This window comes from Bubalus bubalis, chromosome 18 (assembly GCF_019923935.1).
Source record: "Bubalus bubalis isolate 160015118507 breed Murrah chromosome 18, NDDB_SH_1, whole genome shotgun sequence".
Taxonomy (NCBI): domain Eukaryota; kingdom Metazoa; phylum Chordata; class Mammalia; order Artiodactyla; family Bovidae; genus Bubalus; species Bubalus bubalis.
In genome coordinates this window covers 8238401-8254673 of record NC_059174.1, presented here as the reverse complement: position 1 = coordinate 8254673, position 16273 = coordinate 8238401, and the positions used below count along the sequence as shown (strand labels likewise).

At 45.4% G+C, this 16273-nt stretch overlaps 1 protein-coding gene across 6 annotated transcripts; it reads left to right on the top strand.

Moving 5' to 3' along the window:
* Positions 1-1757: 1757 nt before the first annotated feature.
* Positions 1758-15507, top strand: SDR42E1 (short chain dehydrogenase/reductase family 42E, member 1). Of its 6 annotated transcripts, none has more exons than XM_045163411.1 (4): positions 1758-1894; positions 12183-12275; positions 13302-14433; positions 14473-15507. In XM_045163411.1, exons 2-3 carry the CDS (start codon positions 12208-12210, stop codon positions 14413-14415), a joined length of 1182 nt encoding a protein of 393 aa, XP_045019346.1. In that variant the 5' UTR covers positions 1758-1894; positions 12183-12207; the 3' UTR covers positions 14416-14433; positions 14473-15507. The 6 variants fall into 6 exon arrangements, with proteins under 6 accessions (XP_045019346.1, XP_045019345.1, XP_006044558.4 ...); XM_045163410.1 differs by having other exon boundaries at positions 13302-14438; positions 14477-15507; XM_006044496.4 differs by having other exon boundaries at positions 13302-15507.
* Positions 15508-16273: the final 766 nt, after the last annotated feature.

The following is a 16273-nucleotide window of genomic DNA, read 5'->3' as shown; positions in this document are numbered from 1 at the left end:
CAACCATCTCATCCTCTGTCATCCCCTTCTCTTCCAGCCTTCAATCTTTTCCAGCATCAGGGTCCTTTCCAAGGAATCAGTTCTTTGCATCAGGTGGCCAAAATATTGGAGTTTCAGCTTCAGCATCAGTCCTTCCAGTGAACACTCAGGACTGATTTCCTTTAGGATTGATTGGTTGGATCTCCTTGCAGTCCAAGGGACTCTCAAGAGTCTTCTCCAACACCACAGTTCAAAAGCATTAACTCTTTGATGCTCAACTTTCTTTACAGTTCAACTCTCACATCCATACATGACTACTGGAAAAATCATAGCTTTGACTAGACAGATCTTTGTCAGCAAAGTAATGTCTCTGCTTTTTAACATGCTGTCTAGGTTGGTCATAGCTTTTCTTCTAAGGAGAAATTCTTTTAATTTCATGGCTACAGTCACCACTGCAGTGATTCTGGAGCCCAAGAAAATAAAGTCTGTCACTGTTTCCATTGTTTCCCCATCTATTTGCTATGAAGTGATGGGACTGGATGCCATGATCTTAGTTTTTTGAATGTTGAGTTTCAAGCCAACTTTTTCACTCTCCTCTTTCACTTTCAAGAGGCTTTTCAGTTCATCTTCACTTTGTGCCATAAGGGTGGTGTCATCTGCATATATGGGGTTTTTGATACTTCTTCCAGCAATCTTGATTCCAGCTTGTGCTTCAAGTGTGAAGTCAAGTGGGCCTTAGGAAGCATCACTAGGAACAAAGCTAGTGGAGGTGATGGAATTCCAGGTGAGCTGTTTCAAATCCTAAAAGATGATACTGTTAAAATGCTGCACTCAATATGCCAGCAACAAAGGTTAGTCTTCACATCATTGCTCGCTCATTGATCAGAAGTGGAACTGTAAAAATAGGGGAAACTGGGGACACAGGAAAATATACATAAATATAGAAACCCAGAGACAGATTTTAAAAGATACATGGCAAGTGAATACTCAGGAGCCTAGAGAGCCTCATCCATCCATCACCCACCCATCTACCCGTCCACCAGTCCATCTATCCATCCACACACCCACACATCCATTCATCCATCGAAGCAATAAATAAGCTGAGCACCTCCTATTTATCAAGCACTGGTTATGCTCAACATTGTGTGTGCGTTAGTCACTCAGTCGTGTCCGACTCTTTGCGATCCCACAGACTGTAGCCTGCCAGGCTTCCCTGTCCATGGAATTCTCCAGGCAAGAGTACTGGAGTGGATTCCCATTCCCTGCTCCATAGGAACTTCCCAACCCAGGGATCGAATCCCAGTCTCCTGCATCGCAGGCAGATTCTTTACCGTTTGAGCTACAGGGAAGTCCTGCTCAACGTTGAAGGTACACAAAGACGGAAACGGAAGTCTAAATTGGAGGTGGTTATAGCCGATGATGGCTCAGACGGTAAAGCGTCTGCCTGCAATACGGGAGACCCGCGTTCGATTCCTGGGTTGGAAGATCCCCTGGAGAAGGAAATGGCAATCCACTCCAGCACTCTTGCCTGGAAAATCCCATGGACGGAGGAGCCTGATAGGCTACAGTCCGTGGGGTCGCAAAGAGTCGGACACAACTGAGCGACTTCACTTTCACCACTTCACTTTTCATAACCGATATGCCCTGAAAGGGCTCCCGCGAAGCTGGAACACACGGTTTGGGCACTTCGGGAAGATGCGTGAAGTGAACGCCACACCGTCGCACAGGTGATGGTGGGAGAAACCTGCATACCATAGAGATGCCGAGACCTCCGAGCATCCTAGAGAGGCCGGAAGTGGCTCCAGGAGGCTGGTCCGACGGCTCAGGCGCCGAGCGGGGGAGGCGGTGGGGAGAGGGAGGGGCCTGAGTCGCCTCACCTCGCGCTATCCCGGCGTCGCCGTGGTCTTCTATCTCTGTGAGTGGCCCCGGGTAGGGAGGGTCGCCCCTCCGCCGGGACCCAGGCGCGGGTCCTAGACTGAGTCCTAGACTTGGTTCTCCCATCAGTTCCCTGTGTGACCCTGGCGGGGACGCCTGGGCTTGCATGCGCCTCGGGATCCAGCGGAGGACGACCTTGTCGGCCGCTACCTGCGTGTCGTGGCGGCCCAGGTGGGACGAGCCCCGTGGCCGCTGGTACGGGGCGCGGTCGTGAGTGATGGCCGACCTGAGTTCATCCCACTTCCCCTCGGATTTCAAGCAGCGGGGCTCAGCGTCTCTTTCTAGGATCGTTGCGAAGGTCTCAAGCACCGGCTAGCTTCTGGTTTTCGTCTTCTTTTTGAAAAAGATGGCAGGCCCCAAGCTCAGAACTTTCAACAGGCATCTGTGTCAAGCTAGACTCCATTCACTTTTTTTTATTTTATATTATAATCTTTGTGGGGGAAAGATTACTTTGTCTTGATGACAGATGATTCTGGTTTTCCATTTAAGTGGCCGTGTAAGGTTCCCATTTAAAATGAAGGTATTTATTGCTAAAAGATAAGGAGTTTTAAATAAAACAGTAAGTACTAGTACCAGAGATAGGGCTGCTCTGGTGGCTCAGTGGTAAAGAATCTGCCTGCTAATGCAAAAGACACCAGTTCGATCCCTGGGTCAGAAAGAGCCCCCAGAGTAAGAAATGGCAACCCACACCAGTAATCTTGTCTGGAAAATCCCATGGACAGAGGAGCCTGGCGGGCTACAGTCCATGGGGTCGCAAAGAGCCACACACCATTTAGCAACTAAGCAGCAACAAAGTATCCGAGATACCAGGTGTGACAGAAACTATGAAGGTGATAAGTGAATGACACTGCGTTGTTCCCAACCCAGCTGGGTCCTCCTACTCTGATCTGTCTTCAAGTCCTTGCTCCAACTCAGCCTGTCACCTGCATAATTTGTGGGCCAGTTTTTTGTTTTGTTTGTTTTAGATGCTTTTCCTTTCAACTTGACTAGGGTAAAAATGACGTGTGGCGTTGTGTGATTTTAAGATGCACAACTTGGTGACCTGATACGCATATATATTGTGAAATGATAAGCACAGTGAGGTCAGTTAACATCTCTATCACCTCACAGAATTATGATAGTTTTCTTTGTGTGTGGTCAACACTTGAAAGATTTACTCTCGCCTGGCGCGCGGGAAGATGGCGGCATCCAGGTGGGGGTCTTGAGATCAGATCTGCGTGGAGTTGGCATCTGGGCCAGCAAGGCGGGGCCTGGCTCACCCTGGGCGGTTCGGCCTTGGGAGCTGCGGGGTCCCAAAGTGGGGAGGGGGAGAAAAGATCTACTCGCCTAGCAGCTTTCAAGCCTGTAATACGGTAATACTACATATGGCCCCCATGCTGTGCATTTGATCCCCAGAACTCAATTATGTCTTGTAACTAGAAGCTTATACCCTTTGAAAAGCATCTCCTCATTTCCCGCATCCCCCACCCCCTGGCAACCGCCGTCCTACTCTTTGTTTCTATGAGATCAGCTCTTTTAGAGTCGGTGTAATCGGGATCACCCCAGTATTTGTCTGTGACTTATTTCACTTAGCATAATGCCCTCAAGGTCAATTGGTACTGTCACTAATGGTAGGATTTCCTTCCCTTTTTGAGTGGCTGAATAGTATTCCACTGTGTGTGTGTTTGTGTGTGTATACATCACATTTTCCTTATCCATTCATCCTTTAATGGGCACTTAGGTTGTTTCCATGACTCAGCAATTTGAATAATGCTGCAGTGAATATGGCGGCGCAGATACCTTTTGGAGATAGTGATTTCCTTTACTTTGGATATATATATATATATGGGTAGGCAAGGTTCTTGACCTCTGAGTCTTTTTCTCATATCAGAAAAGCTGAGGATAATAATTACCTCAGAAGACTGTTCTGAGGCTTCAGTGGTTAACCTTAAGCCCCTCGCCCATAATACTAAATGCTGACATAGTTGCTATTTTCATTTTAGCAAGGAGGAAACAGGATCCGAGAGGTTCAGTGACTTTCCCAGGGTCACACAGGGAATTGATGGGAGAACCAAGTCTAGGACTCAGATTTTCTGATTTATAACCTAAAAAGCTTAACCCTGCCTCCCCACTACCTCTTGCCTCTCGGGAGGGGATGGGGCACCTCCTGCCTGCCCTTCTGGAAATTGGAAGGGCCCATTTGACATTGCAGAATGTGTTAGCTGTGAAAGCCCCCACGGGACTCAGGTCACCATAGACTTGGCTGCTTCAGGTCAGGGACTCTGCACAGCCCTGAGTGCTTGATGTGGGTGAGGTGTAGGCTGTAGAATCAGATGCATCTGGGTGCCAGTAGATACAGCCTCCTGCTGTCCCAACTACTGACCTGGCCATAGTAAATGGGGTTTACCAATTAGTACTTGCCTCAGAGGGTTGTTAGCAGCATCAAGGGAAATGATTTGTGGAGAAGGTCTAGCGGGGTGCTCAGCACACAGTAAGTGATTAATGAATGACAGATGACAGTACTTTGATATGTTTTAAGTGGCAGGCATGCTGACCTAGAGGGGAGGAAGTACAAGTACAGTGCTTGCAGGTAAAACAGCAAAGGGCATTTGAAAGGTTGCAGAGTACAAACCGTGTTTGGATTTACCAGGTCTCAATTCAGTTCAGTTCAGTTCAGTCGCTCAGTCGTGTCTGACTCTTTGGGACCCCATGAATTGCAGCACGCCAGGCCTCCCTGTCCATCACCAACTCCCGGAGTTCACTCAGACTCATGTCCATCGAGTCAGTGATGCCAACCAGCCATCTCATCCTCTGTCGTTCCCTTCTCCTCCTGCCCCCAATCCCTCCCAGCATCAGAATCTTTTCAATGAGTCAACTCTTCACGTGAGGTGGCCACAGTACTGGAGTTTCAGCTTTAGCATCATTCTTTCCAAAGAACACCCAGGACTGATCTCCTTGAGAATGGACTGGTTGGACCTCCTTGCAGTCCAAGGGACTCTCAACAGTCTTCTCCAACACAACAGTTCAAAAGTATCAATTCTTCAGCGCTCAGCTTTCTTCACAGTCCAACTCTCACATCCATACATGACCACTGGAAAAAACCATAGCCTTGACTAGACGGACCTTCGTTGGCAAAATAATGTCTCTGCTTTTCAATATGCTATCTAGGTTGGTCATAACTTTCCTTCCAAGGAGTAAGCGTCTTCTAATTTCATGGCTGCAGTCACCATCTGCAGTGATTTTGGAGCCCAGAAAAAGAAAGTCTGACACTGTTTCCACTGTTTCCCCATCTATTTCCCATGAAGTGATGGGACCGGATGCCATGATCTTCGTTTTCTGAATGTTGAGCTTTAAGCCAACTTTTTCACTCTCCTCTTTCACTTTCCTCAAGAGGCTTTTTAGTTCCTCTTCACTTTCTGCCATAAGGGTGGTGTCATCTGCATATCTGCATATCTGAGGTTATTGATATTTCTCCCGGCAATCTTGATTCCAGCTTGTGCTTCTTCCAGTCCAGCGTTTCTCATGATGTACTCTGCATAGAAGTTAAATAAGCAGGGTGTCAATATACAGCCTTGATGTACTCCTTTTCCTATTTGGAACCAGTCTGTTGTTCCATGTCCAGTTCTGACCGTTGCTTCCTGACCTGCATATAGGTTTCTCAAGAGGGAGGTCAGGTGGTCTGGTATTCCCACCTCTTGAGGAATTTTCCACAGTTTATTGTGATCCACACAGTCAAAGGCTTTGGCATAGTCAATAAAGCAAAAATAGATGTTTTTCTGGAACTCTCTTGCTTTTTCCATGATCCAGTGGATGTTGGCAATTTGATCTCTGGTTCCTCTGCCTTTACTAAAACCAGCTTGAACATCTGGAAGTTCACGGTTCACGTATTGCTGAAGCCTGGCTTGGAGAGTTTTGAGCATTACTTTGCTAGCGTGTGAGAGGAGTGCAATTGTGCAGTAGTTTGAGCATTCTTTGGCATTGCCTTTCTTTGGGATTGGAATGAAAACTGACCTTTTCCAGTCCTGTGGCCACTGCTGAGTTTTCCAAATTTGCTGGCATATTGAGTACAGCACTTTCACAGCATCATCTTTCAGGATTTGAAGTAGCTCAACTGGAATTCCATCACCTCCACTAGCTTTGTTCATAGTGACACTTTCTAAGGCCCACTTGACTTCACATTCCAGGATGTCTGGCTCTAGGTGAGTGATCACACCTTCGTGATTATCTTGGTCATGAAGGTCTTTTTTATACAGTTCGTTTGTGTATTCCTGCCACCTCTTCTTAATATCTTCTATTTCTGTTAGGTCCATACCATTTTTGTCCTTTATCAAGCCCATCTTTGCATGAAATGTTCCCTTGGTATCTCTAATTTTCTTGAAGAGATCTCTAGTCTTTCCCATTCTGTTGTTTTCCTCTATTTCTTTGCATTGGTTTCTGAGGAAGGCTTTCTTATCTCTCCTTACTATTCTTTGGAACTCTGCATTCAGATGCTTATATCTTTCCTTTTCTCCTTTGCTTTTCACTTCTCTTCTTTTCACAGCTATTTGTAAGGCCTCCCCAGACAGCCATTTTGCTTTTTTGCATTTCTTTTCCGTGGGGATGGTCTTGATCCCTGTCTCCTGTACAGTGTCATGAACCTCCGTCCATAGTTCATCAGGCACTCTATCTATCAGATCTAGGCCCTTAAATCTATTTCTCATTTCCACTGTATAATCATAAGGGATTTGATTTAGGTCATACCTGAATGGTCTAGTGGTTTTCCCTACTTTCTTCAGTTTAAGTCTGAATTTGTCAATAAGGAGTTCATGATCTGAGCCACAGTCAGCTCCCAGTCTCGTTTTTGCTGACTGTATAGAGCTTCTCTATCTTTGGCTGCAAAGAATATGATCACTCTGATTTTGGTGTTGACCATCTGGTGATGTCTATGTGTAGAGTCTTCTCTTGTGTTGTTGGAAGAGGGTGTTTGCTATGACCAGTGCGTTCTGTTGGCAAAACTCTATTAGCCTTTGCCCTGCTTCATTCTGTATTCCAAGGCCAAATTTGCCTGTTACTCCAGGTGTTTCTTGACTTCCTACTTTTGCATTCCAGTCCCCTATAATGAAAAGGACATTTTTTGGGTGTTAGTTCTAAAAGGTCTTGTAGGTCTTCATAGAACCATTCAACGTCAGCTTCTTCAGCATTACTGGTTGGGGCATAGACTTGGATTACTGTGATATTGAATGGTTTGCCTTGGAAACAAACAGAGATCATTCTGTCGTTTTTGAGATTGCGTCCAAGTACTGCATTTTGGACTCTTTTGTTGACCATGATGGCTACTCCGTTTCTTCTAAGGGATTCCTGCCCGCAGTAATACATATAATGGACCAGGTCTAGGATCTGTCAAATATTCCTCATTCCTGCTGACATTCTTAGAGAAATGGCTTAGGTTTGCATGGAGTTAATACAATAGTTTGGGAAGCAGTTGGAAAATACCAATTATAAAACTTGGTGATTAACTTATAAGTATCAGGAATAACTGCAAGACTGCAAGGATCTTTTGTGCAACAAATATCTAGGCAAAAGGAGTTTGAGTGGGTATCTGGACAAGAAGATCAGGTGATAGAATTAACTTCCCTGCCACTGCCAGTAAAACTCAAAACTGCACAAATACCCCTATTTGGCATGATTGTGTCAACTTTCCCCTTAATGCTGTGCGGTTAATTTTCTTCGCAGATGTGTTTGGCCTTTTAGGTTTTACACCTCAGTTCCCTTTTGCCTGTATCAGGGTGACTCTCCTTATTGTCTGTAACTACTTGTTCATCATTATGGCTCTAACTGCTTTGTATTAAACACAGATAACTTTCAGATCATGTGTGGAATTTGAGCAGCACCATTTCTAAACCTTCTAGCCTCAGTACACTTTCCTGGTCTCAGTACAGTAAGAACACAGTTAATTTTGCCTCCATTCAGTACCTGGCAGTAATTTAAAACACGCCATCATAGGGTTAAACTACCTGGATATATTTTTATCTTCCTTTAAAGTAAATACAGTAAATTTTTCTTTATGAAAGCTGTCTTCAGTTCTGCTCGCCGTACTCCAGTAGCGCCTTGATTTGTATGTTGCATTTTAATACCAGAGGGTCAGTAGCATCATCCTCTTGAACCCTGGGGATGAAGGAACTGTGTGCATAAGCTGAGGTTCTTATTACTGATCCTTCGCATTTAATTAGGTCTTTGTAAATCTGAAGTACTCCTAGTCATTTTTATGAGTTTCTTCTCATGACTTCCCTGTGAGATGTCAACTTTATTACCCTCGTTCTATCTTAGTATTATCAAGGGGTCAGGCGGACTTTAAATTTCATTTTTTCTTGTTTATAATTAAGATTCCTTTTTTTTTTTTTTTTTTTGGATCGTGTACTTAACCATAACCTGTATCAGCTAAAATGACTCCTCAGAATAAATGTGACCCTCCCCCCCAACCCAGAAGGAAGCAATTACTGAACAAAGCCACATTTTGGAAGAGCCTTAAAGCAATTGAGATTATAAACAGTGGTCTGAGTGCCCAGCCCTGGAAAGAATCAGATGGAAACTAGTAAAGCAGCCACCATGAAATATAAAAACTCAGGCAGCTGTTTGAAGGAAAACCACGCAGACCCTCTTTTCTCCCTTGTGGCTTAGTGTTCATGGGAATTTCTTTTGGTTTCCTGCGAAATGTGTTTGCTGTGATTTTTCTGTGCTCGCCGATGCAGGCAGCTGGAAAAGGAGGAGGTGGCTTCTGGGTGGCATCACTAATGGCTGGTCATCCATGAAGGTTTCACCAGCCGGGTGGATAGGCTTCCCTCATTGCCATTTGTCTTGCTAACTTATTAATCTTTCCTTACTCGTTACCACTCCTCTGACCCTCCAGTTCAAGTCAATTACACAGGTTCTTGCCCCAGATAATTCTGGAATTAGTTGGAAGGTAATGAGGAATAGCGTGAATAGGCCTGACAGGTACTCGGAAGCGTTAATAGTTTGAATTTGTACGTTCCTGGTGTGATTAGTGTGCACTTGAGCCAGGACTGGCCTGCAGTCTTATGACTGGATGGGAATGTGCAATTTTAAAAACAAAGGACATTGATACACACTGCTGTATTTGAAATGGATAACCAACAAGGACCTACCGTATAGCACAGAGAACTCTGCTCAATGTTATGTGGCAGCCTGGATGGGAGGGGAGTTTGGAGAAGAACACGTACGTGTCTGTGGATGGCTGAGTGACTTTGCTGTGCACTTGAAACCATCACAGTGCTGTTAACTGGCTATACTCCAATATAAAAACTTTTTTAAAAAAGGACAATGAGAGATTTGGAAGAATTTCTTTTTCCTTTCCTAAAAAATATTTATTTATTCACTTACTTTCACTGCAGGATCTTTAGTTGCAGCATGGGAACTCTTAGTTGCAGCATGTGGGATCTAGTTCCCTGATCAGGGATCGAACCCGAGCCATCTGCAGTGGGAGCACGGAGTCTGAACCACTGAACCACCAGGGAAGTCCCTGCGAAGAATTTCTGTTGGAAAATTCTTAGCTGGGTTCTTTGAAGCCTTGTCCATTTTCTGATTTCCTTATCGGGGAATTCTTGTGGAGATAGAAAAATATCTTAACCTTTTTTTCCCCCCTCTGGCATCCTCTTAATGAAAACCCTGTAACCAAACAGAACAGTTCTAAAACCTGTAAGTGCGGTTTCGCTTAAGGGCGTCACCGTCCTTAGACTTCACCTGCTGCCCCTGCCTCATGGTGATCTCAGCTGAGCACACTGGCCCTGCCCCTTCATCACCCCTCACCTAGACTCCTGCCAACCTCCAGTCTCTCCCTCCTCCAGGTAAAGCTTAATCTTTGACAAGGACTGAAGTGAGCCCACCGTCCTGGACACCTGCAAAGACTCTGTTGTCTGCAGAATAGAGTGCAGGCTCCCCCGAAGGAATCTTGGTTTCTCTTGGTTTTGCCTTCTACTTTAATTTGCAGAAGCCTGTCTCCTCTAGCATACGCTCTGGAATGCAGGAATTCTGTCACATTTTGCTTTATGTCATTTTCATGCCAGAACTTTTCTTTTTAGGAGCTAAGTTAAATGAAAATGGCAGCACTGATTGGCATACACAATGACGACTCTTGGACACGGCCGGGCCCTGCATAATTTGTGCCCATCATCATTTTACTAAATTGGATGTATTTCACCATGTCCCAAATCATCCATGAATTCTGCAGATACTTGATGGGCATCCTCTGCATCTGAGGTTGTCTGGTGGGGACATGCCAGTGAGAAAGGCTGAAGGTTTTGGTTCTCATGGCACCCAGATTCTGCTGGAAGGAGATCAGTAGTCAGAAAGGAAACAAATACATTTAGGTAATGTGCCATGAAGAAAACAAAGCAGCGTTCAGATAAGGGAGAGCTCTTCAGAAACTACCCTCTGCATCGAGCACTTGAGCAGACCTAAATATTGAGAAAGACGCAGCCTGGCAGGGATCTGGCTTGGCGGTGGTTCACACAGAGGTGAAGCAAGGAGTGCGTGTAGGCCTCAGCACAGATGAGCTTGGCATTATCAAGAGAAGGGAGAAGTTCAGGGGGCTGGAGCGCAGAGTAGAGTCCCAACAAAAGAGTGAGAGGAAGTCAGAGAAGGAGGTTGCCACCAGGTCATGGTGGTGACAGTAAGAAGTCTGGGCTGAAGTGTCAGTGACTGACACCCTTCTGTGTCTGGAAGCAGCATCAGTGATAACAAAGTCATGTGATCATGTTAAGCGTCAGAATGGACCGCAGCAAGTTTTATGGCTGGCTAGTCCAAATCCGAATGGGAGCGTCCTGCACTCAGAAAATAATAGAAACATAAGGTCGCATATTAAGAGGATGCCGGGGCATTCATTCGTGATGGATTTTCCTGTAAGCACAACAATGGCAACTGCTTAGTCAGACCTTGGGACTCCAGCCATCCTTCACATCATTTTGCTCAGTTTTCCTAATTATCTCACCCTCAAGCCACGGAGACAGTCACTTGCTGAATCTTGTCTTCAGCTGTCACACCAACTGATTTCTGCACGAATGATCTGATTAGCTTTGCTGGTGATCAAAGCTTCTTAGTAGAGTTATCCAGAAGAATCTGACAAGCTTTGTGTAATCCTGTACTTCTGAGAGACCTTATCATGATGTGTGGGAATGTAAGAGAAAAATTGAATCCTTAGACTGTGGAACGCGAAGAAAAGGAAATTCAAGAAGTGATATCCATGGAGCACCTACACTACATCAGGCAATTTTTATACATGTTCCCATTCGGTCTCCAGAACCCTGCAAGCTTATTTTTAGTTCTGATGTTTAATGCAGCAACAGCTCAGAGGGATGAACCTGTCCAAATGGTAGCACCCTTGGTTGCTTGCAGTCTCCCTAACTAACCACGCTTCTCAGTTGTCTCCACTTACTTGACTGAATGAGAGAAAGTGTGTGTGTGTGTGTGTGTGTGTGTGTGTGTGTATTTAAATGCATTTGAGGACCTGCGAGCCTCCTGTTCCATTTCTTCTTAAGTGGAAAGAGTTGAGTGGCCCACTTTTTGCTTGTTTTGTCTTGTTTTTGAAAGAAAGGTGTCTTGGAGCCTTGAGAAAATAATAATTAGAATATAATTTTAGCATAGATGTGGAGGGAGGGGGAAGCAAGGTTCCCAAAGGCATTGAGCACACACAGTACTTAGAAGATTTCCTGGGTGGGTGAATATGGTTTGCTACATAAAGGACCTTTTTGTCCTTCCCTTCTTTTTCTACTTTTTTTTTTTTACATAAAAGCCTGTATTAAACTATGCTGCAGTGTGCTGTCTTAAACAAAAGATGTTGGAAATTTGCTTCAGAGTTCTGTCCTTGATTTTTCAGAGGGGGTGGGGGGATGCAGAAAATGACCCTCCCTACCAAATTCGAACAACTTCTTTTCAAAAAGCCTCTAGTGTTTTCCACGGATTAAGAATAATGCTTTCTATTTGGAGAGTGTTTTGTGGTTTTTCAAAGCTCTCCCAGCTACATTATCTTATTTAACCTTCACACTGACCTTGCCAGGCAGTCAGAGCAGATTAGTACTGTTCCTGCTGACACAGGCAGAAATGTTGTGCAGCCCAAGAAGTGACAGGAGGGGGGTGGGCAGGAGTCAGCTAATGTCCCAAAGCCATGACGGGAACCCAGGTCTTAGCTTTTCTTTCTGCTGGAGCACACTGCCTTTTTGTGTCTATTAACCCCAAGTAGGGGACCATCGCTTCTGCAGTTGGGTTAGTAACAGTGATGCATCCTACTTTCTTCATAGGTCCAGTTATCTTTGACTGCCACATATGGATTCCCACAAATCTCCGAAGGAAACAGTCCTCATTACAGGAGGAGGTGGCTATTTTGGTTTCCGGTCAGTGCATCTGTAAAATATGTCCATGGAAGTATTTTACCAGTAGTTGCTGGGAAAAGTATAGCTTTCAACCTACATTAACGCAGTGTAGACTCTTACTTGTTGGTACAGTGTAGACCAGGAATGAACCATGCTGCCCACTGCTCAGATTAGGAAATTGAGAACTATAGATACATTCCACTTGAAGAAAAATCCTTTATAAAGCCATTGAATCGGGGTTGGGAGATAGTCATATCACAAACAAACAATTTAAAATAATGGCTGTTCTTTCACAGTTACATTATCATTCATAAATATTCTGAAGAATAGATGGTGAGTGCTAGAATGGGGGGAGGAGGGGTTTTCTGGTGGCTCAGTGGTAAAGAATCCGCCTGCAATACAGGGAGCTGCAGGAGATGCAGGTTCGACCCCTGGGTCAGGAAGATTCCTTGGAGGAGGGCATGGCAACCCACTCCAGTATTCTTGCCTGGAGAATCCCATGGACAGAGGAGCCTGGTGGGCTACATTCCATGGGGTCACAAAGAGTCAGGCACGACTGAAGTGACCTAGCATGCATGCATGCCTGGAACGGGGGGCTGGGGGAATGTAATATGTGGACACCACCATCTTTGAATATAAAGCCTCTCTCATTGTAATTTAAATAAATGTGAAGATGCTCGTTTTTTAATATTTGCATAAGTAAAACTTGTACCAATGAATGTGTAAAGTGAGGAACTCACAGGATAAACCAAGAAGACTGGGAAAATTATATACTTTTCCAAAGAAAGAGAGAAAGTGAAGTCGCTCAGTCATGTCTGACTCTTTGTGAACCCATGGACTGTAGCCTACCAGGCTCCTCAGTCCATGGAATTTTCCAGGCAAGAGTACTGGAGTGGTTGCCATTTCCTTCTCCAGGGGATCTTCCCAACCCAGGGATCAAACCCAGGTCTCCCACACTGCAGGCAGACCCTTCACTGCCTGAGCCGTACTTTTCCAAGGCATAGCTTAATAGTGATTTGATCTAACTTTTACTCTTTCTTCTTGCAGCCTTGGCTGTGCTCTGAACCAGAAGGGAGTCCGTGTGATTCTGTTTGACATCAGCCGCCCTGCTCAGACCATTCCAGAAGGCATCCGGTTTATACTAGGAGATATCCGCTGTCTCTCTGACATAGAGAACGCCTTCCAGGGTGTCGACGTGGCTTGTGTGTTCCATATCGCGTCTTACGGTATGTCAGGGCGCGAGCAACTGAATCGAAGCCTGATTGAAGAAGTCAACGTGGGGGGCACAGACAACATCCTCCAGGCATGCAGGAGGAGAGGGGTGCCGAGGTTAGTGTACACGAGCACTTTCAACGTCATCTTTGGAGGGCAGGTCATCAGAAATGGAGACGAATCTCTGCCTTACCTGCCCCTTCACCTCCATCCTGATCACTACTCTCGGACCAAATCTATCGCTGAGAAGAAGGTGCTGTCAGCCAATGGTACGGCCCTGGAGAGGGGCGGTGGGGTCTTGAGCACCTGTGCCCTGAGGCCAGCTGGCATCTACGGGCCTGGAGAACAGAGGCACCTCCCCAGGATAGTGAGCTACATAGAGAAGGGCCTGTTCAGGTTTGTGTACGGAGACCCCAAGAGTCTGGTGGAATTTGTCCATGTGGACAACTTGGTGCAGGCTCACATCCTGGCCTCAGAGGCCCTGAAAGCCAACAAGGGCCACATTGCTGCTGGGCAGCCCTACTTCATCTCAGACGGCAGGCCTGTGAACAACTTTGAGTTCTTCCGGCCTCTGGTTGAGGGCCTGGGCTACAAGTTCCCATCCACCCGCCTGCCCCTGACCCTCATCTATTGCTTCGCTTTCCTGACAGAGATGACCCACTTCATCTTGGGGCGACTCTACAACTTCCAGCCCTTCCTCACCCGCACCGAAGTTTACAAAACCGGCGTCACACATTACTTTAGCCTGGAGAAAGCCAGGAAGGAACTGGGGTATGAGGCTCAGCCGTTTGACCTCCAGGAGGCAGTCGAGTGGTTTAAAGCCCATGGTCACGGCAGACGTCCTGGGAGTTGTGACTCCAAGTGTCTTGTTTGGGATGGGCTGGTGATCTTACTCCTGGTTACAGTGGTTCTCGCGTGGCTGCTGCCTTCCATGATTCTGTCGATGTGAAGGAGGAGCTGTACTGAGGTGGTACAGTACACCACTGAAGTTGTTATATATACTGAGGTGGTTTTCAGGAAACACACGTTTTAAAAATAGAGAATAGATACCTGATGTCAACATTTGGATCTTCAAGTTGCTACTTAAGAATAGATTCTTGGGGGACTTCACCCTGGCTGTCCAGTGGTTAAGACTCTGAGTTTTCAGTGCAGGAGGTATGGGTTCGATCTCTGGTTGGAGAATTAAGATCCCATGTGCTACACAGCACAGCCAAAAAAAAAAAAAATTGATTCTTAGATTAAGTCTTCATTTCCTACCTCCTTGCACAGATCCTGAAGGGAGAAAACAGAAACCAGGATAAGTTTGAGATTCAGATCCTTGGGTCTTCCTCCTTCAGACATGGACAGTAGACGTCATTCTGAAACCCATAGAGCTAAACTCCCTCAGATGGGAAATGTCTTACTTGAATTTCTCAGAAGCCAAAAATGTACTTATCTTCATTCCATATGTTCTGCATTGACTTCACAGAGGTTGAAACACTGATATGGGAATGGCAAAATGCTAACAGCTTGCACTTGTGTGATAAACAACAAGTTGAGCTACTTCCCGACAGCCCAAGCCTCTGAGGAGATGGTCACTTTTGCAGGGGAGGCGGTTGCTAGTCACAGTGTATGTTCTAGGAATGAGTTTTTGCCCTTCGTGACATAAAGGTGTTATACCTGTGTGACCACATGGTAATGTTTGATATTGAAATGAATAGACCTTTATCTTACTTCCCAGGATTCTTTGGAGGGTTAAATTGGACCATGTATATAAAGTGCCACTCACCACACTTACAAGCCATTATTTTTATTAATATTATTATTACACATTCCTTATGAGGGTTTTCTTCTGTTTAGAGGTTGCTGTTGCTACTGACCTTTCTGGAATACCTTTGTGACGTGCCCTCAGACTCTAACAAGTGTGCTTAAATATATTCAGTGTTGATAAAAGTTGTGGTCTCCAAGGAGAGATTGAAATCTGGGAAACAGCTAAAAATCTGATGATTGATGAGAATATTCAAGCTAATGATACCATTTGCAATTAAAAAATTAAACATAACTCTCATCTAATAGACTGGTTTTCTTCCTGGGGAGAATTTCCGTTCTCTGAAGGCCTCTTCCAGTGAAGAATATTCTGAACAATGGTGGCATTGTCCGGGCTCCCACGGGGATTGCTGTGGCAGACATTCAAGTTGTACTGTCACATGGGAACTGAAGTGCAGAGAAGACAGCGTCTTCACCCATTCTCTGATTCCAACTACAGAAAGGACAGCATTCCTATGCTGTAAGGACAGATGGCTGTGGAAAGTCATGTTAGATTTGGTCTGAGAGTATTTGTAGGAGGAGGGTGCTGGATGAAGAGGCCCTGGTACATCTTGCCTGGACATTTTGGAAAAAGTGCTCAACTTGATACCAGAGGATCTGCCACCATGAATATCTTGTGTGGTCTTTTAACCAAGTAACTGCAGCCTCTGTAGGGCCTCAGTTGCCTGCCTTGGGAAATAGGAATGTATTTGCCCTTTCTATTAACCCACCTTTGGGTTTTTCAAGTGGCACAATGGTAAAGAATCTGCCTGCCAATACAGGGGACACAAGAGACACAGGTTCAATCCCTGGGTCGGGAAGATCCCTTGGAGTAGGAAATAGCAACTCACTCCAGTATTCTTGCCTGGAGAATTCTATGGACAGAGTAGCCTGGCAGGCTACAGTCCATGGGGTTGCAAACAGACATGACTGAGCGACTGAGTATCCAGTGCATTAACCCACTTACCCACCTCACAGGGTTTGTTCTGAGCATAAAGTAAGATGTAGTGAGTACTTTTAAT